Raw genomic sequence first — 21,641 nt, forward strand, 5'->3', positions numbered from 1 at the left:
AGGGTCGGACAGATGTCATTGCCCAACATAGCATGACAAGAGGTATGACCTTGCTAAATGTCCTACCAGCGGATATAGATGTGTTTAATATCACTATACCATGTTTTAAAAAAAATATGTACATGTATTGTTAGTTTTAATAAAATTGTACCATAATTGGACTTACCTGTCTGTCGTACAATAAAAAAATATATATATATATGTATTGAATATTTACAATATTATTAAGGTTAACCTACAAAAAGTGTTTTTTCCTAAATTAATTTAATTAGCACCATCAATGAACTAACAGTTTTCCCTCATGTTCTAAATAGTAATGATTTTAAATTTGACCTATTCACGTTTGTGTTCAGTGTCCGCCGCAGCGTGGCGGAATGGATCGAGCTGCACAAGCGCCCCAATACGGCGGGTACGCTCAAGGAGATCCAAGCGCGCGTGCACCAGATCAGCAGTAAGTTCCTGCCAGAGCCCGTCAAGGCGCAGGAGTTCCTAACCAAGTTCAGCGCGCACATGCGCCACGACTCGCAGCTGCTGCGCGGCATGGAGGCCATCGTCAGCCCCGACGTAAGCTGCGAGACCTGCGTCAGGACCACGGTAAACCCACCCTCTCAGTTATTTAATATACTGTTAGCGATAAATGAAAAGTCGAATGTCAAAGTTTCTCCATCAATGCCATCCGTCCTGTTTCAATCCTCCTCTACGCTTTCTGTCCACTTCTTCCTTAATCTGCCTCTTGGTTGCTTCCACTGGTTATTACATAGAACGGGTTGTTTCACAGAAATTCAAATATAACATTACCATCAAATATGCCATTCGGCACCATTTTGTTTTTTGGACAGTATTTGCCGTAATTTTTTTGTAAATGCCGATTCTAAGTCCGTTTCAGCTTTTAAACAAATTGTGATCAGCAGATCATATATCAGATATCCATAGACATTCAAATTGATAGACAAGCCAATCGGTGACTGTCTCTCTTTCTGTGATTTATTAATAAACTAGCTAATAATATAATATGCATGTTTTATATATATAAACCTTCCGGAAGAAATTCTCTTTTGAAATTGTGAAAATCCGTTGCGTAGTTTAAAAAAACAAAGTGCACCAACAGACAGACGCCAATAGCAACTTTTTTTTATACTATTTTAAGATCAATCTGACAGTATCAGGCTACTTGCGATACTAACTAACTTCTAATATCACTATTCAGTCCTCGAAAATAAAATCTGCCAATAAATTATTAGTCCTTTTTACAGTGGTGCACAAATTGCTGGCTGCGTAAAAAACAACAAATCCCATATCGGGTAAACAAAAGTTCAGGCTTGTTTCCAAAATTGAATATTTACTTACACTATTTAGTTAAGACACTTGTATTATAATTCATCCTCCTCATTCATTTTTAGCGTCGCTACGCTAGGCGGTTTGTTTAAAAATGAACATTCGGATCCTGCGTAGAAAAGTCTAACAATTACTACACTGCAAACCTTTGCCTTACTCTACTTTTCTGCGTAGGGTCTGGTTATTTCAATGTGCACTCTTCGGTGGTTAACATACAACTGATGTCGTAGTTTATTCAAAGAATTCGCGAACCCTCGTGGTGCCAAAAATATGATCACGTAATTCCCCTCCAGCCCATCCAAATGTTACTCAGATTCTATGGCCCGCACTTTGTACTGAGCAAATTTACCTGGATAATAGGAACAACTGAGATTTTTCACGAATCATTATTATTGCTATGAAACTGCATGCACAACATGTGTCGCCAACAGCGTTCACCCATACTACTGCAAACTTTCATTGCATAGCCGCTTTGGTTGTCCGTATGGTAGCTGCTAAGCGACAGTCATATCCGCATCCATTTGTTGCTGTCATGTATGGAATTTATTGATAATATAAATATTTATATGTGTCCCCAGGCGTCCGTTCTGAAGAAGCTGGGCCAGCCTATCATGACCAACCTGTATTACAACACGGTGAAGATGCTCCTGGAGCGCGTCAGCTCCGTGATGATAGACCACGAGGCCCTAAAGATCCTCATCGCCTACGTGGAGGACTGCCTTCGCGGTGGCAACATTATAGACGAGGCGTCGCTCAACCCCAGCACGGCCGGGGAGAGGGGACTCCGCTTGCTGGTGGTGAGTAAACTACAACCATCCTACTCTGGAAGATACTCCCGGTATCACCCAGGTGAAAGATCACCATTTGGAATTGAAACTTATTCAGATCTGAATAGTCATGTGCTCACCTTCCTCTTTCCTTATCCTTCTCCCCATTATCTTCAGCCTTGCAATATACCCTAAATGGGGTTGCCATAGTCCCACTCGCTCCAGGTGGTTGGAAGTTGTTGGGACAATATGGCAAAATATTTTTGTTGAAGAGATAATCATCTTGGATATGATTTGAGATTTTCACGGCCAAATGTGTTATTGTGATTAATTGTTGGGGTATTATGCCGTGTTGCACTACCTCCTTCTTTAGCCATCGTTTCAGACGGCGTTACGGTGTTCATCATCAGGGCATCACATCGGCTAAAGAAGGAGGAAGCACAGCACTCCCAAATAACCCAAAAATTAATCACAATAAGACAATCTTCTGTTTAATGAGCCTTGTGGCTTCCAGCTTTGGACAAAGAGCTTCCTAAAATATTTTGAGTTTTGTCTATTATTGGTGACTCTCACTCATCTGAAATCTGCAGTTGTCTTCAAATCATCAGTCCATTTCATCTGTGGGCGACCTCTGTTTGTCTCTCCTAACTTATGGCGATGCATTACGTCGTGAAATATTTTAAGTTGAGCCGCTATCAGTAACAACCCTTACGTAGATGGCGATAAGGTTTAAATTCCCGCTTAACACCATCCGTCTGTTTTGATTTATGCAAGAAAAAAACGTGGCCAAAAAGTTCCTTTTATTTTATTTTGTGGATGTTCAGGCATAAATATTTAATTTCTTTCCGATCATTTTATAAATAACTTAATTTGCCACATTATACAATAAAATCATAACCGAAAATGGGTTGGTAAGTAGGAGATTTTGAACTCAGTTTTCATAGGCCTATACATTATTTTTTTCTGGGCTTACTTATACAAAAAATACTCGATTATTTCAAAGGTCAATTAAAGCATCTGAAACATTTCTAGGCGACCAAATTTTCAAACCAAAAACACATGATTTTGCATTACTGATATTATCGCCTTAACCCAATCAAGGACACAATTTAATGATAATTATGTCACATGTCCAGGCCCATAAAGACAAATATAACATGTTTATTTGTGGTAGCAAATTTCAGCACAACATTCTTGGTTAGAGTCCATGCTTACGCTCCGGACTTTTTTCCGAACTGGTAACTTTGTTTTTTGGGATACGACTAAGTTTGCTAAATACGGCCAATCCAATTCTTCTCCTCGATCAGGAAAACCTTAACCTTATCTGTGCGGCTGAGGCATATGTGATCCATGAAGTTTCACTAAAACACATGCCACGTGATGGAATAGATCATGTTGAAGAAGTTAAAGACGATTGCTCTTATTTAAATCAAAATTGCAATCTTAATCCGGTGTTTTATGTTTTTGTGTGCCGCCAGATGCTCTCGTTTGTATTCCCGTCACACTTCCTGCACGAGGACATCCTGCTACAGCTGCTGGCCATGCTGGAAATGGAGGAGGAGAATGTGGCTCCGCAGATACTGGCCGTCCTTACCTTCCTCGGGAAATACAAGCCGCTCAGTGAGTACCACCTTGTTTGCTTGCAACAATGCTATGCTAAATTAGCTGGAAAGATCATGAATATTGTGGTCTAGGGATTCGGAAGGAATCCTTGTGATTGATTACATCAATATAATGGCAGTGTTCACATAGGAGTGGCAGTTTAAAAACAATGTATCTAAATGGACTGTAAATTGTAATCAACTGTTGAAACTTATTCAATCACATTAACCCTAGATAACTAAACTGTTTTCATTGTTTCACTGTAACTACACTTTCGTCGAGTGGACTACGCAATAAAACACTATAAATAAATCAAAAATATTTAATTAAGATAGCAACTTGTTACATGACACAAAAGTAAGGTTTATAATGAACAAATTGATATCAAAATATCAGTCTACACAGTGATCACACATGTCAACATTATGTGGACCACAAATAGCCTTTCTACATCTGGTGCAACGGTGTTTGGTCATCTCCGGGCCTTGGATGGACACCGGTAGCAAATTTTAGGCACGTTTGACGTAGATGGAACCGGAGCTTCTATTGTAGAAGATTCGCCAACATTAACAATAAATATATGAATGTACGTACCTTAAAAATAAAAATTGTTGTTATAACTAAACTTTCGTCCAGCAGACGACGAGATGGTCATAGGGCACGTCCTAGTATGCGTGTGGCCGCAATCACGTCACGTCCTGCACTGATTACTCAAATTAGGAAGGTAATGAAAGAGTCAAGGTCGGGGAGCGGGGAGAAGTAGGTGATTTCAAATTTCGCCGAGTACCGCGTCGTCGCCTCGACGAGCGATTAGTTATCTAGGGTGGGTTTTTTCATTTACCGAGAATGCTAAATGCAATGCTAATTGTAAAAGTAAACAGTAAAAGTCATAGAAATGAGTTTTTTCATTTGACATTTACCGTTTACTTTTACCTACAATCTTACAGCTAGGCAACCGTGCTGTAAATGCTAATTGTAAAGTAAAAAATGGCTGCCATTGCCGAAGTGACAGTTCAAGAGTTTAGAGGTTATTTTTTGTTGTAGCTATTTGGCGGTATTTGCTATTATATATTACCAATATTACTTAACAAAATGTTTGCAACAAGTGACAATTCTTCAAGTTCTGATGATGAAGTTGTAATGAATATGACGCGACGTGTTAAGCGACATAATATACGTCGGAACATGTATCTAATGGAAGATCATGATTTTATTTGCCGATTTCGTGTCAATAAGGAAACTGCTCGACTTTTAACTACATTAATCGCAGATATGATATGTACTCCCACCGATATGTAAGTAATGGTTAATAAAATGAAATTACAAACATTTTTACAACAATTTATTCAAATTACATCACGTAAATAGAATGATAATGACTTTCTTTCTCTCCTTAGGAATAATACTGTCAAACCATCTGAACAGTTGTTACTGGCTAAATGAGAAAATGTATTACCTGAACCCATGAGCTCCTGTACTATTAATAACTTTTCTGGATTTAATGTATTGACGTTCTTTGATGTGGCTGAAAAGATAATTAATATTTATATAAAAACCATACCGGCTTATTTTTTTCAGACATAACTTTTGTTGAAAGTTAAACTTTATATAAAAATAACCGTATAACAATATATGACATAATGAGACAACAGTATTCATCACCACCACCGCACCGTGGCAAGAGATAATTGACACATGAGTGTACCCACACCACTTCATCAACCTATACATTTGGAATATAACAACTTACAATCTCCATCGTATTTTGAAGAAATCCCCACAATGGATTCCTTCATAATGCTAGACACCCACTCCGAAGTGTCCGACATTGGCGGAAGGGGAGGTCCACCGCCTGTTTGTTGCCGAGACTGCCTTTGCTTTCCAGCTTCCTAAAATATACAAAACATACATTTTTTCAATAATAAACAAGTGAAATCATCATGAATAAATGAGTGATAATATCAAATGATTAGTGATTGTAATACCTTTCTAGCAACACGCTTTATATACTCCCACTTATATTTCAACTGTTTTGTTGTCCGTAATATGTTTGTTGACGCATTAAACTCACTTGTCAACGTGATCCAGGCTTTTTCCTTGTCATGTGAGCCCAATGCGTCAGTCCTTTTACACAAAATTACGGATCCATATTTTTGAATTAAGTTTTTTAGCAAGTCTATCTCCCTCGCCGAAAAATTGTTTCCACGTTCGCTGCAAAGATGTATACATTAGTTATGTATTGAAAAATAACTATTAATACTGATATAATTGAATTTTTACTTACTTTTCGCTAACCACACTCATTATTATCGCAAAATTTACAAACAAAACACAAGCGACGCGGCTACAGACAATGCAATTCACGGAATGTTGACATTTGTTGTGTGTGTGTTGCCACATGAAAAAATATATGAACAGTTCCCAATACGAAAATGTGGGAATTAGATTAGTTATCATGCTGTCATCCCTGTTTACCTTTACTTTCGCAGTTGGCGTCGTGAAAAAACTCATTTTGCCGTAAATGTCAACTGCACTGCTAAAGTAACTGCAAACTGTACAGCTAAAAGTAACGGTAAATGAAAAAACCCACCCCTAGAGTTAAAAAGGCATTTAGAGAGGAAAGAAAGAATAAAGCCAAATCTTTAATTGATGCTCATTTCTTGTGAAGATCACGCCACATGTTCTTAATTTAGTTTTTAATTCCACCACACAATAACATTTAATTTCTGGATATAATTACCAAAATTATGGTGATGGTCTGGATTGTAAGCCACACAGACCATCAGCGAATAATTAATTCCCTATGAAAAAAATGGGTTGATTACAAAATTCACTCTGCAGGAAACGTAACAAATTATCATCCAGCCACCAAATACAAAAAAACAGAGAACTCACCAAATATATCACTCACATTGAGATTGGCAGCGATTCCTTATTCTCAAGGCTAATCTCCAAATTCGGCAGCGGACGGCAATCAGCACAATAAAACTTGCATTTACCCGCCTCAGAACAGAAATCTTCTAGTGAGGCGGGTTACTTTCATGTTTGTAATTTTGATTATGTTATTGCAATAAACGCCCGGGTTGCCGGCAATTAAAAAAAAATTCACCTGTCAATTTAGCGAATGGCGATTTTCGAAAGTAATGATCCGATTATAGGTAACAAGATAAAATGAACTGCCATTGATAAAGACAATATTATGAATATTGAAAATACCTTTACATCTCACTAGCCGAGTAGGTAGTATGTTATTTTTTTATTCTTCTTTCTAGTAGTAGGTAAGACTTTGCAGGAAAGATAAAAGCACAATGTAATGATAATACGTATTACAATCTGCCGCTTTCACTAATTAGACAATTCCCTGGTTTTTGAGGTGGCCGATTTATGAGGGAGCACTGTATTCATTGATATTTTTAGATGAAGCCTGCCCGGCCCTGTTCCCCCGTCTGACCATGCTGTGCAAAGCCTACGCCGAGGTGGGCACCCCCAAGCAGGCCAAGAACGCCGTCCGCTGCATCTTCGTGAACATGGCCGACCAGCACGAGACCATCTTCATGGAGATCCTGGACACGCTCAAGTCCACACTGACCCCCTCATCGGAGCACTACCGTACGGCCATCGTCACGCTTGGACACATCGCCTTCAACCTACCCGACAAGTACCCTGTACAGATCAAGAACATTGTCTCCAGAAAGGTATGCACACCTCTTTATTATTGAAAAATAACTTCATATTATATTCACTTAATATTAGGTACTAGCGCAGACTTGTGAAAAACCATGGAGTGATAAAATTGTAGTATTTCTGAAGCTGAAAGTATTTTTAAAAAATATATTTGCCGCGGGAAATATATATCATTTCCTTTTAAGAAAATCAGAAATTTACCTTTCGAATTAACAACTTTTGTAAACATGAAAAATTATGACATCTGTCAAAAATTTTAACAAAAGAAATTAACTGAATAAATTAATAATAAGTACTGAATAAGTGCCTTACCATTTGTAAATATAAATAATATTCCCATGGAAAATCACAGGTTAGTCTGAATTCTTGAGACATCAGTACCAATTTTAATTATGACAATTAAAATTATTTTATTTAAAATGTTATATTATAAGTAGGTACTTTATCGCTTGTCTGAATTCTTAACACAATCATTTCCAATTTCGAAAATGACACTTAATTTAAAAACAAGTTTGAGTTCATTGAACCAGAGTTACAATCACTCACAGACAAGAAGGGGCATAACTTCGATCGAAAATTGGAACCGAAATATTGTGACGTCATATGATTGCCTAACTATATCCACCAATGAAAATCTATAGAATAAACTTTCAGAGTTTTTCATTGGTGTATAATATAATAAGTAGGTGTAGAATGAGAATTGTACTGTCTATGTATTGGCAAATCTTTGGTTTTTTAGGACCATTTTGTTTCATACAAAAAGCCCGAAGATATCGATCTAGTCCAGGGGTTCCCAACCTTTTTATATCGGTAGGGTGGCGGGCACCACCTATTTTTAATCGACAAACTCGGGGCAGTAATCGCAATCAAAATGACAACAAACGCGATTCCAGGCGGGGAATGCTATTTGCACATCACTCCTTGTACACGCCGAAAACCCGAAGTGAGCCGATGATCGCCGAACCGATCGGGACGGTACGAGCATGTGACTACTGTCAGTTTCCTGTCGGGGCCATGCTTATTGCTTTCACTGATAGACAGAGCTGGCAGAGTTATGTGCCATGTGTTTTGGCGCCTTCGGCGTTCATCGGCTCAGTTCGTGGCGTTCGTTCACTTCGCGTTTTCTGCGTGTACAAGGAGTTACATATGTGCAAATAGAACTCTCCGTTCCAGGCTAGCGTGAGGAGTGCAGTCTGGCTCGCCGCTAGACAGGTTGCGACAAGTACTGTCAGCAAAGGAACCACTCATACATACAATATCGCAAACATACAAACGTATTTAATAAACCTAGGCACTCAAAAAAATTAAAACTCTAACAAATAAATAAAAATAATTCACATTTTTAATTAATGTTTATTAAAAAAAATTATTTCTCTTTCGAATAGTGGCGGGCACATACGAATCGTTCAATCGGCACCATGGCGCCCGCGGGCACGGGGTTGGGAACCCCTGATCTAGTCAGTGGTTTATTTATGCTCACAGAATGACCTTTATGGACTTTACACCATTGGTTGTTGAACATTTTTATCCGTGGCTAGCTATAAAAAATACATGAATGTAATATTGTTATTTGTCCCTCTTACAGATAGTGAAAGAACTACTGGTAAAAGAGTCTTCAGAGGCGCGGGAGTATGTGGAAGGAGAGTGGTGCCCCGAGTCGGAGCTGCCCCTCGAGACTCGCTGCAAGGTGGAAGGATTGAAAACCATGGCCCGCTGGCTGCTGGGGCTCAAGAGGGACGAACTCTCTGCACAGAAGACCTTCCGAATGCTCAACGCTTTCATACTTCACAAGGGGGACTTGTTACAGGTCTGTGGGATTATTAAAGTGCTAATTTGACTTGAGCGCAGTGTTGGAGTGAGACAGAAAGAGTTTACTGTATATAAGTTGTCATACTTGCTCAAGATTTCTTCTAACACAGATACATAGTCACAACCTTTATCATTGTATCCATATGTGTTGTCGATTAGTTCATAGCCTTAGACCAGTTGTTCATAGCCTTAGAGTAATCATTTACAGCTTTGACCAAAGATATTAGAAGAACGAGATATGCTATGTTGGCCGCCGGACCGTAGCCGGAGTACTACCTAATTAGGGTACTTTGAACGGTATCGGGACGTGTACGCACAGAAATCTGTTCTATGTATTAGTGCGGATACCTTAGCGCAAGCGAAGGTGTGCAGTAGTATTGGTGAACAAAACCGGCGACACTCGGCAAAACAATTCCACTCAGTACGAACTGCGCATAGCACATCTCGTTCTTCTAATATCTTTGGCTTTGACCTTTCAATTACATGGCTCTATCAGAACAAATATGACGAAATTGATGTCCTCCGTGGTCGAAGAGTAAAGCTCTCCACTAGCAATCTGGAGGTCACGGGTTCAAATCCCGGCATGCACATGTAAATTTTATGTGATAAATTTGTGGTTTTCCACAATTTAATCATTTAAAATAATATATATGTACCATATTTGCGGCACTTCCCAGAATGGAAGATACTCTCAGTATTGTCCTGGTGGAAGACCAGCCTTCAGAATAGAATCGTTGCTTGAAATGGCTTTAGCTGTGTTTTGTTGCCAGATCTGAATAGGACGGTACTTCACCACTTTCCTCTTCCCCATCTCCTTCCCTTCACCACTACCCTTCAGTCTCACAACATACCCCAATTGGGGATGCCATAGTCTCACTGGCTCCTAGACGGTTGGGAGCAGTTAGGTCCTCTTGTGCGGTATTCACATGAAAAATGTGAAAGGGTTTTGGTGAACTCGTTCATAAAAATTTGGATTGTCTCAAGCAATTGCGTAAAATGATGCAGACAAACCAAATAAAGCTCGAAATCTGGAAAGAGAACTTAATTTCAAACAAATAACCGCTGACGAAATCAAAAACATAATTACTTCCCTAAAACCAAATGTGTCATCAGGGGATGATGTAATCTCAACCAATGCAATAAAACATCTCAGTGAAGAAATTACCTTCCCGCTGACACACCTTATCAATCTATCTATAGCTAAAAGCGTATTTCCCACATCCCTTAAAGAAGCTACTGTTATACCTATTTATAAACAAGGATGTAAAAATGATATCACTAACTATCGACCAATAAGCCTTCTCAGTACCTTTTCTAAAATATTGGAAAAAGTACTAAAAAAACTATGATGTACCTAGAAGATAATAACCTAATATCGAAATCTCAGTACGGTTTTAGAAAAAACTTGAGTACTGCCGACGCCATAGACGATATCATAAATACGATCACGAAAAGCTTAGACCAGGGAAATAAATCTTTGGCAATTTTTATAGACCTTCAAAAGGCCTTTGACACGATAGACCATAAAATCCTTTTCAAGAAACTTAAAACAATTGGGATGTCAAACACAACTCTAAATCTACTGATAAGTTACATGTCAGAACGTTCACAGTGTGTTAAAATTGATAAGTGTAAAAGTAAACCTCTCCCAATCAATTACGGTGTACCGCAAGGAAGTGTCCTAGGACCTTTATTATTTCTGATATATATAAATGATATCTGCAACTTACACACCAACGGAAAAATCATTAGTTTTGCCGACGACACTGTCATTTTATTTAATGAAAGTGATTGGATAACCACCTACAAAGAAGCTGAAAACGGGCTTATCCTTCTGCAAAAATGGCTTATGCAAAACTCACTCACACTTAATGTTAACAAAACTAAATACAGTAGAACCTCGTTAATTCGAAATCCACCGGACATCAAAAATCAAATTTCGAATTAACGAATTCCCACGTAATTCGAAATTTTATGAAGAAAAAAAAAAAAAAAAAACGCCGAAAATCGATTTTCTCGGCCGCCTCTTCAAATCCAGGTGGAATTTTAGTTGTAAATTCGTATTAATACCAATTATTTCTTTATTTTCGCGGCCGATTACCGTAGCGGCGGGCCCTTTAAATTCAGATATTCGCAATAAATTCGTAGAAATGCTATATATTTACGCGAAAATCGAGATTTCGCTGCCGATTTCGGTCGCGGCCTACCCTTTAAATTGAGATATTCGTAAAAATACGATATATTTCCGCGTAAATCTAGATTTTGCGGTAATTTTCCGTCGCGGCCGGCCCTTTATTTCAAATATCCGCATTTAAATTGGTAAAAATACGACATATTTCCGCGTAAAACGAGAATTCGCGGCCATATTCCGTCGCGGCCGGCTCTTTAAATTCAGATATTCGAAATAAATTCGCAATAATACGATATATTTCCGTGTAAATCGAAAATGCGCGGCCGATTTCTGTCGCGGCCGACCCTTTAAATTCAGATATTTGATGTCAATTCGTAAAAATATGATATATTTCCGCGTAAATCCAATTTTATTGGCAGTTTTTCGTCGCGGCCGGCCTTTCAAGTTCAGATATTTGAAGTAAATTCGTAAAAATATGTCATATTTCGGCGTGAATCGAATTTTTTCGGCCGATTTCCGTCGCGCCGTATTTTTTAACTCGGATATTCGAAGTAAAGTTAGTAAAAATACGATATATTTCGATATATTGCGTAAATTGAAATTTCGCGTCCGATTTCCGTCGCGGCGGGTCCTTTAAAATTCAGATATTCGAAATAAATTCGTAAAAATACGATATATTTACGCGTAAATCGAGATTTCGCGGCCGATTTCCGTCGCAGCGGGCTATTTAAATTCAAATATTCGAAATAAATTCGTAAATATACGATACATTTACGCGTATATCGAAATTTCGCGGCCGAGTTTCGTCGCAGCCGACCCTTTAAATTAAGATATTTGGTGTAAACTCGTAAAACTACGACATGTTTCCGCGTAAAACGTATTTTCTCGGCCCTTCAAACTCGGATATTCGAAATAAATTTGAAAAAGTATGACATTCCAGTGTAAATCGATTCAGATTTACAAGATAATAATACTATCTAGGTCGATGTATAGCCACGTAAAAATACATTTTTCGGCGTTTTACCGCCACGGCTGACTTTTAGATTCAGATTTACGAAATATTATGATTTATTTTCGCAAAAATCAAATTTTTTCGAATTACACGAACAAATTTTCGTGCGCGGACAAATATAAATTTCGAATTACGAATTAACGAATTTCGAATTAAAAAAAAATTTGTATGAAAAAAATTTTCTGCGGAAATTTTTTTGGCGAAAATTTCGAATTACGCGTTTTTTCGAATTATCGGGGTTCGAATTAACGGGGTTCTACTGTATTTAACGTTTTCTATAACGGCTAGAGGACAACCAGCTGAGGATTATGCTCTCAAATTACATGATTGTCAAGGAAAAAACTTGACGCAATCATGCCACTGCCCCACCATAATACACTCTAGAAGTATAAAATATCTCGGCATTGAAATTGATGAAAATCTTTGATGGGACTCCCACATAAATAGTATTACAAAGAAACTCACAAAGCTTATATACTACTTTAGAAATATACGCAATATACTAAGTATAAATGATTTATATAAGGTATACTACGCTCTCTGTCAATCACGCATAGAATATGGGATTATTGGATGGGGATCTGCCTCAAACATCCACATGAAGCAGCTTATTTAAACTCAAAAAGCAATAATAAAAATAATCCTTAAAGTACCCATAAGAACTCCATCAAAAGATATTTTTAAAATTTTTAAAGTGTTCAGTATAATAAAACTATACTCAAAAAATGCTCTAATCAAATTTACAGAAAAATATGAGTACCCTGCTGACCAACACAACTATATTACAAGGAAGAAATCCTCAAAACTATTGAACATCCCAAAATCAAATACGTCTTTTGGCCAGAAAAATCATCATTTCCATGCTACAAAACTATATAATGCCCTCCCAATTGAACTCAAAAACACAACGAAGACACAAAAATTTAAAAACGACATCAAATTATGGCTAAGTAAACATGAAGATGAGGAATTCAATAAAATTATGAACTGAACAAATGTGAAGACAATTTTTTAAATTTTTTTTGTAGAAATTAACAAGGAAATCACGATCTACACCTATACAAAAACCTACAGTCCGCCTCGGAACAGGAATACCTAGTGAGGAGGACTGCGAATAATATACTTAACTTTGTAATTATATTTGTCGTTAATAAAAAAAAAAAAAATAAAAAAAAAATAAAAAAAAAATAGAATATTATATATGATAGAAGATAATATTCCATATAGTAAAATTAGACCGATCGTCTGTAAGGCACAGCCTTCCATTGCCCATTTCTAAAGACTGACCGAATCGTTTGTATCACAGGCCGTTAACATGGTGTCTAATAGTTAAGATTCAATCAATATAGTTTGTTATTGTGTGTTTCCAGCAAGGCCAACTGTCCCGGGCAGAGATGTCACACCTGCGGTTAGCGGCCGGAGTGGCCATGCTGAAGATCTGCGAACAGAAGGGAGTCGGAGACCAGTTCACCGCTGACCAGTTCTATAACCTGTCACAGCTCATGGTGGTAAGTTCTCATAATTATAGTAGAGGTCGTTTAAATGGAACTCCCCACAACTCTGTCTTGGCATTAAGTATTTGATTCTCATTGATTGCATTCTTAACAATAATTCCACTTTTTATCTAGAAGTTTCTTTTTTTTTTTTGAGGAACATAATTTTTAATTGTTCCCCGATATTTAATGATTGCCCTTGGCCGGGAAATCTGTCAGTCTTAGGCCCTTTAAGTAGCTACATCTCTCCCCTGAGTCCCCAACATCGTTGTCCCACACCACTGCAAATTACTTTTGTGTCTACCTATGCACAAAACACATAACTTTCATTGCACAGCCGCTATGATAGTTTGTGCAGTTTGTCATAGTCTGGTGACAGTCGCCACGCATCCACTGCATATCTCCCTCTTGTTTCTACTAAGTTTGGTTGTACCGTTGTGATGTTACCTGTAAGTTGGCTATTGTGTTGTTTAATGGCATGTTATTTGTTGTTTAGGACGAAGTGCCACAGGTACGTGAGGTGTTTGCCACGAAGCTGCACAAGGGCCTGTCCAAGGGCATCCCCAACAAGTGCCTGCCGCTGGACTTCATGGGCGTGTACGCGCTGGCCGGCAAGGAGCCCGACAAGCGGCTGCGCAACATCATCCGCCAGTTCATGATCGCCGACGTCACCCGCAGGAGGGACTACATCAAGACCATCACCGTGGGAACGCAAGGTAACAATGTATATTCATACCTAGCGTTCAACCATTGCTTCTCTTCACAGAAAAGTCATAAATTAGGTGGCTAGGACCTGCAGCAAGTGTGCCAGAAGACCGACTTTAAGAGTGGAGAGCTGCCCCATGAGCTGGGCCTGCTATGAACGGAGACCGCTGACAGCCCGAGCAATGGGTACTCGAATAGGGGAAGGGTTGGTGGTATCCATAGGGGTAATCAGAGAAAGAGCTGCCCATAAGGGCGAGGGAACATACCAACTTCCGCGGAGCAGTGGAAGTGACATGGGCATATCCAAGTTCTTTTTCAAAGGCGTGCGAATTGCTGAGGCCTAATAAACGTAATTGTGAATCCCAAATCAGGCGAAAAAAAATTAGCTTTGTTTCCAAAATCGAAATTTTGCTACAGTATTTAGTGTTATATTTTATAATTTGCTCAACGCAGTTAACTAACACATGACAGTTGAGTGAATGCCTGACGTTCTGCTTAGAAACAAACATTCAGGTCTTGCATAGAAAAGCCCCACAATGGACCTCGCTAAAACCGTTACCTTACTTTTCTGTGTAGGGTCTGGTTATATCGATGTGCACTTGCCGGCGATCAATGTACAAATGATGTTGTAGTTTATTTAAGACATGCTCGAACCTGCCTGGTGCCAAAAAGATTGTTACTTACCCAGTGGTTATGTGTAATGTGTGATTATAATTTTTCAGTGGAAAAAGCCATGAGCCAATTGTCTCACATCCTGCCCGACTACATGCTTGTGTTCTCAGTACCTGTGCTCACACACGACCCGCTGTTTGAGAGGTTCGACAACTTAGATCAATTGAAAGTAAGTGCCAACAAACTTCAATCTTCATTCATTACATTTATTACACCCAAGACAAAGTTGGGCCTCCAATAGATGGAGGCCGCTGAAGTATCCTAACTTCGCTAAATTAATTTTACCTTATTATAGCATTGGATTTGGGCCCTATAAATGGATGATTGTACTTGAATTGATTTGAAATCCAATTCGAATTTTTGTAGGAAACATATCTGAAGTGTCAAATTTTCCGATCTCTTTTGACATGTTTCCTTCAGCTGGGACTGATGAAAATCATATTGTATTTTCATTAATTGGTCATTATTATTGTTAAATTGAACAATCACTTTCATCAGCGGGACAGTAAAACAAATTTACGAAATCACAGCGTGTTAATTAATTGGCGACACAAAGTTTCATCGCAAAGCTACCGTTTACAATATTAACCCGTGGCAAGTGTGCCCCTCGAATCCGAGTAGGAGGTAAGTACTGACACATATCTTTGATTGGTCGAAAACTGGACGCACTCAACGGGTATTTTCTGGACGGCGTCACGGGTTAATACAATACAGTAGAACCCCGTTAATTCGAACCCCGATAATTCGAAAAAACGCGTAATTCGAAATTTTCGCCAAAAAAATTTCCGCAGAAAAATTTTTTCATACAAAAATTTTTTTAATTCGAAATTCGTTAATTCGTAATTCGAAATTTGTTTTTGTCCGCGCACGAAAATTTGTTCGTGTAATTCGAAAAAATTTGATTTTTGCGAAAATAAATCATAATATTTCGTAAATCTGAATCTAAAAGTCAGCCGTGGCGGTAAAACGCCGAAAAATGTATTTTTACGAGGTTATACATCGTCCTAATTAGTATTATTATCTTGTAAATCTGAATCGATTTACACTGGAATGTCATACTTTTTCAAATTTATTTCGAATATCCGAGTTTGAAGGGCCGAGAAAATACGTTTTACGCGGAAACATGTCGTAGTTTTACGAGTTTACACCAAATATCTGAATTTAAAGGGTCGGCTGCGACGAAACTCGGCCGCGAAATTTCGATTTACGCGTAAATGTATCGTATATTTACTAATTTATTTCGAATATTTGAATTTAAATAGCCCGCTGCGACGGAAATCGGCCGCGAAATCTCGATTTACGCGTAAATATATCGTATTTTTACGAATTTATTTCGAATATCTGAATTTTAAAGGACCCGTTGCGACGGAAATCGGATGCGAAATTTCAATTTACGCGGAAATATATCGTATTTTTACTAACTTTACTTCGAATATCCGAGTTAAAAAATACGGCGCGACGGAAATCGGCCAAAAAAATTCGATTCACGCCGAAATATGACATATTTTTACGAATTTACTTCAAATATCTGAACTTGAAAGGCCGGCCGCGACGAAAAACTGCCAATAAAATTGGATTTACGCGGAAATATATCATATTTTTACGAATTGACATCAAATATCTGAATTTAAAAAGTCGGCCGCGACAGAAATCGGCCGCGCATTTTCGATTTACACGGAAATATATCGTATTATTGCGAATTTATTTCGAATATCTGAATTTAAAGAGCCGGCCGCGACGGAATATGGCCGCGAATTCTCGTTTTACGCGGAAATATGTCGTATTTTTACCAATTTAAATGCGGATATTTGAAATAAAGGGCCGGCCGCGACGGAAAATTACCGCGAAATCTAGATTTACGCGGAAATATATCGTATTTTTACGAATATCTCAATTTAAAGGGTAGGCCGCGACCGAAATCGGCAGCGAAATCTCGATTTTCGTGTAAATATATAGCATTTCTACGAATTTATTGCGAATATCTGAATTTAAAGGGCCCGCCGCTACGGTAATCGGCCGCGTAAATAAAGAAATATTTGGTATTAATACGAATTTACAACTAAAATTCCACCTGGATTTGAAGAGGCGGCCGAGAAAATCGATTTTCGGCATTTTTTTTTTTTTTTTTTTCGTCATAAAATTTCGAATTACGTGGGAATTCGTTAATTCGAAATTTGATTTTTGATGTCCCGTGGATTTCGAATTAACGAGGTTCTACTGTACTCTCTCAGAAGTTGTTCCCTTCAGGGCAATATAGAAACTACATAATTTATGGTTGTTTGTTTATTGCAGATTGTAAAGCAGTGCTTATGGTTTGTGCTGGAGCCCCTTATAATGCGCAACGACTTCTACTGTTACGGCTTCTACAAAAATCTCATTGACAGAATGAAAAATCACAAGGACGCAATCAGCGAAGATGACGATTCTACTAATTATGTAAGTAGATTATATTGTAGTTTGCTCATAATCCAGAGGCCCACAAATGATCAAATTTTATCCTTCCTTGTCATTCAGGAACATTCCCAAAAAAAATAAATTCTACCCATCACTACCTATTACTTCCACGTTTGGCTCCACGACATTGAGTCACCTAGATTTATGTCTCCCAACATTTTTTCTGAAGGTTTTAATAAAAAGCAGTCAAAATATTTTATATACAGGGTGTATCGGCACGTACCCGACAAACTTTAACCAGCTATTCCTTGGCAAATTTGGAGTAAAAAATCTTATGTGCACTTTGCTGTCCGGTAACGTTTTTTTTTAATAAAAAATTTATTATTCATATTTTCACCACATGTCACCACTGTTTTATCCTTTGACAAAGTTTGAAAACCCATCTGGCAAATATTTTATTCGAATTCCGTTGAATAATGCACGTGTGTACCTATATTGGCGCACGTTTATGGTCACATCGAAATAGCACGGCACCATTCGTCTCATTTTTAACTATTATTATTTAGTGTGTGCGAAAGAGCGAAGACGCTTTTTGACATACTTGCTTATAACAGCTGTTTAACACGAAACGCAATGCCAATGACAGTGATGTAGTGTGGAAATTTTAAATTTTTTTGTTTTTAATTGAAAAAAAAATGCTACCGGACAGCAAAGTGCCCATAACATTTTTTACTCCAAATGTGCTAAGGAATAGCTGGTTAAAGTTTGTCGGGTTAGTGCCGATACACCCTGTATATCAAATATCACCTCAAATTGGAGAAGACGGGAGGCAAATGGTGACCGATCGCAGTCAGTGGAGAACATTTGTGAGGAAGCCAAATCCTACCCTAGGATGTTCATAAAAATGCTTGGCATTCTTCAGAATATAATATAATGTTAAACTAATTGGGTTGTTTGTTTGTTTGATTGCAGAAAATGTGGGCGATATGCGACCTGGCCATGAGCATCATCTGGTCCAAGACCACCAACTACGAGATGAAGGAGTTCCCGACGGAGACACGGATCCCCTCCATGTACTTCTCCCAGCAGCCCGAGCACTTTGTCAACACGCGTGTCTTCCTGCCACCCGAGCTGCAGGTCAATGTCCGTTCCCTCCATTCATTCTATCTGCTGTAGTCTAATCTAGTCTTGTAGCCTTGTAGATACACAACCTCGCCATCAGCGTAAATGTTAACACTTTGTGAATGATACCATACGTAATTCATAATGGTTTTTTTGGTTATGTTCCTTCTCACTAAACATCTTAAGGCTAAGCTTTGCTAAATCACTATTTTGATTAATCTTTATAACGAATTGGTGTACATTTATGAATACCAAAAAATATGCTTTAGATAAATTGAAGGTTTTCCTATCATTTCGCTTGAGTAGAATACAAATAAAAAAATAAATTACTCAATAAAAAATATAAATGTGAACAACTTTTAAAAAATACAGTATTATAGCTAAGATAATCTGTGACAGTTTCACTCGATTAACTTTTTTGCCGTCTTGTAAAATTATTTACAAAATAAATAAAAACCAGTTTTGTGTTTGAAATCGAACATTTCTAGACTCCGTTTGTAAAGCGATTTTAATGCCTATTACCTACAATATAAGGTATACCAAGAATATAAATATTTTTGGCTTGTAGCTTCCTCTTAAGATTTTAATTAGACACCTGATAAATAACTTGTTTGATATGTACATTTCATAAGTACAGAAAACTCTTTTTCTGTGATAATATTATTCCGGAAAGTAGGTACCTACTGTTTATTTCTGAATTTAGACACATAGTACCCATGAAAAATATGCACCTGAACCGTAGTGCTTTAGAGTTACACCCTTTTACCACTGGCAGCGCCAGTACTAGATGTTTCCGGACTTAAATGAAAATTTCCACAGAAAATTGAAAATGATAAATGATTGTTTCTGATGACGACTATTTATATATGTTGCTACATTCAGTTTGTGTGTGTAATTTTCACAGTACCAGGCGACAAAGAAGAGTGGCATCACATACGCCATGATGCAAGCGTCAGAAAGCACACGAGGGAAGAGGAAAGCCAAACAGAAGCCCGAGGGCACGGGGCCCCATGGAACTGACGTCATGGTAATGCCATAACCAAATTATTATTCCTTTTCATTACCGAGAAACTGCTCTAATTGACGACTGGCTCAGGCCCCAATGGTCAAGGGTTAGACAATATTGCTTGAAATGACATTTTCTTTCGTCTGCTTCAGCCTCTCAACATACCCCAATTTGGGAATGACAAAACAGTAAGCTCCTTGATTTTTAACCCAGAGGTTAAATTAATTAATATTGTGGACACAGGACAATGTTTATTTTTGCCAAAACTAGTATTTGTACATAGATTTAAATTCCATCCGTCCAACTGTTGGTAAGTAAATATATGATGCGTAAATGTAAGTGGAGCAAGGAGTTAGTACCAGAACATAGTCCACCTCTACCTACCCTAATAGATATTTTTGCCTTGAAAGAAACAAATGTTGATCAGTGCTGCAATCCTCAGAGGGTTCTGACCTCCTCACCTCTGCCAGTCTCCTGCTGTATCCCTCTTAACGATGCGGTGTTCACCTTCACTCCATTCGGGTCTCCCAATACTCCTTCATCCTGCGTTAGAGCTGGGTCAATCAAACATGGAAAAAATGCCATAGATTAGAGAGATTGATGCACTACCAGCCGCTATAATGCTGTGTTTCCACCTGATCTATTCTATGACAATCTATGGTCAATTTATAGAATTCAATTTGAAGCCGATTCAACTTTAGGTTTTTATTCCATAGAAAAGCCTGTTCTCACTCATCTATTTCGTAGATTCTACGAAATAAATCAGATTTGATCCTGCCTCAAGTCGAAAGTACCTGTCCTACCCGAGACCCAAAATGATAGCCTATTTTATATATCTACCATCTCTTTGTCTGTCGTGAGAGTTAGATTCGAGATGCTCTGTCTAAAAAATTCATACGTCTATTGTCACTTGCCACAGCGGCACCCATCACGCGACATGGGTGCTGACGATCGAATATTTTTAACAAAGCAACCCAATTGTTAGTGATCAAGTTAAAATATTTAGGTGGTTCACAATTGACCGAGGACTCTTGCAGGCTCATTATAAAGAATCTTCGTACGTATTTGACTATCTTCCACCATAGTCACACGTCCTGCTCAACGAAGCCGTCCCAGATTTTCTATTACTATTGACGACTCTTCAAACAGTTGGTACAGGTTGAACCTAGTCCACCAAACACCATTCATTTCCTTGTATGGTTCCACTTTTCATGTATGTAACAATGTGATTAATTTGTATGTGTGTTCTCTTGCAAGCATCATTTGGAAAGGTCACGAAGTATTGACGCCCAGGTATTGAGTGTATATATCTCTTTCTTTTATTTTTGTTTTAAGCTGTCGTGTATGTCCCGTCTACGAATAAACAATACCGCCAACATAACGAAATAATTAAATACCATATTATGATAAATTATCTTGCAATTTTTATACATTATTTGGTTGCTTTGGGTCAGTATTGTTTATCATTCTGTGTACATTGTTTGATCTTTCGCGGCGATTTGACGGTAATATCGAATGAACGGCAGAGTATTCTATAGTCCGTTAAAACCAATTCAAACATGGAAACATGTTTATGAAATTATGTTTGTGATAAAAGATAGAAATTAAAATTTGTGCAATGTTTTGAATGTAGTAATTAAACTAATCATATTTATCTGCAAATTCCTTTAATTCAGCAGTCTTTCTGTGAATTTTTTTATTGTATGTGTAGACGGTACGCAGACAGTATGTATAAGCACTCGGGATATAGGCCTGTACTATATCTCCCATATTTTTCCTAGACAGCAATCCAGTCCCTTTATGTATTAAGATTCGCCAGAATTGTCGTTGGGTGTTTGGCCATGTTTATCTCCATTTTCCATAAAATGGTATTGAACTCCCCAAATATTTTATGTTTTTTTTCCTATAA

At 38.0% G+C, this 21,641-nt stretch overlaps 1 protein-coding gene and 1 long non-coding RNA gene across 6 annotated transcripts in view; one reads left to right on the forward strand and one right to left on the reverse strand.

The window, feature by feature from the left end:
- Positions 1–21,641, forward strand: part of pds5 (cohesin associated factor B pds5) — a 40,586-nt gene that overhangs the window by 15,092 nt on the left and 3,853 nt on the right. For 2 of the 5 annotated variants that reach the window (XM_089648491.1, XM_089648490.1), the window contains exons 10-21: positions 354–594; positions 1,914–2,132; positions 3,581–3,722; positions 7,122–7,399; positions 8,974–9,195; positions 13,711–13,848; positions 14,330–14,549; positions 15,261–15,379; positions 17,503–17,646; positions 18,577–18,747; positions 19,631–19,753; positions 20,990–21,025. In XM_089648491.1, coding sequence (XP_089504617.1) covers positions 354–594; positions 1,914–2,132; positions 3,581–3,722; positions 7,122–7,399; positions 8,974–9,195; positions 13,711–13,848; positions 14,330–14,549; positions 15,261–15,379; positions 17,503–17,646; positions 18,577–18,747; positions 19,631–19,753; positions 20,990–21,025 — 2,053 coding nt within the window. The remainder of the gene's footprint in view (positions 1–353; positions 595–1,913; positions 2,133–3,580; positions 3,723–7,121; positions 7,400–8,973; positions 9,196–13,710; positions 13,849–14,329; positions 14,550–15,260; positions 15,380–17,502; positions 17,647–18,576; positions 18,748–19,630; positions 19,754–20,989; positions 21,026–21,641) is intronic. The other 3 variants (XM_089648492.1, XM_089648493.1, XM_089648494.1) reach the window with 3 other exon arrangements.
- On the reverse strand, positions 5,172–6,263 carry LOC149410241 (uncharacterized). Its single transcript, XR_016305051.1, has 3 exons — positions 5,989–6,263; positions 5,455–5,915; positions 5,172–5,229 (listed from the first exon to the last, which is right to left on the reverse strand). It is a non-coding gene; the product is annotated as an uncharacterized LOC149410241 (long non-coding RNA).

The sequence above is a fragment of the Hesperophylax consimilis genome, chromosome 28, assembly GCF_061612785.1.
Source record: "Hesperophylax consimilis isolate HC1 chromosome 28, BYU_Hcon_1.0, whole genome shotgun sequence".
Lineage (NCBI taxonomy): Eukaryota > Metazoa > Arthropoda > Insecta > Trichoptera > Limnephilidae > Hesperophylax > Hesperophylax consimilis.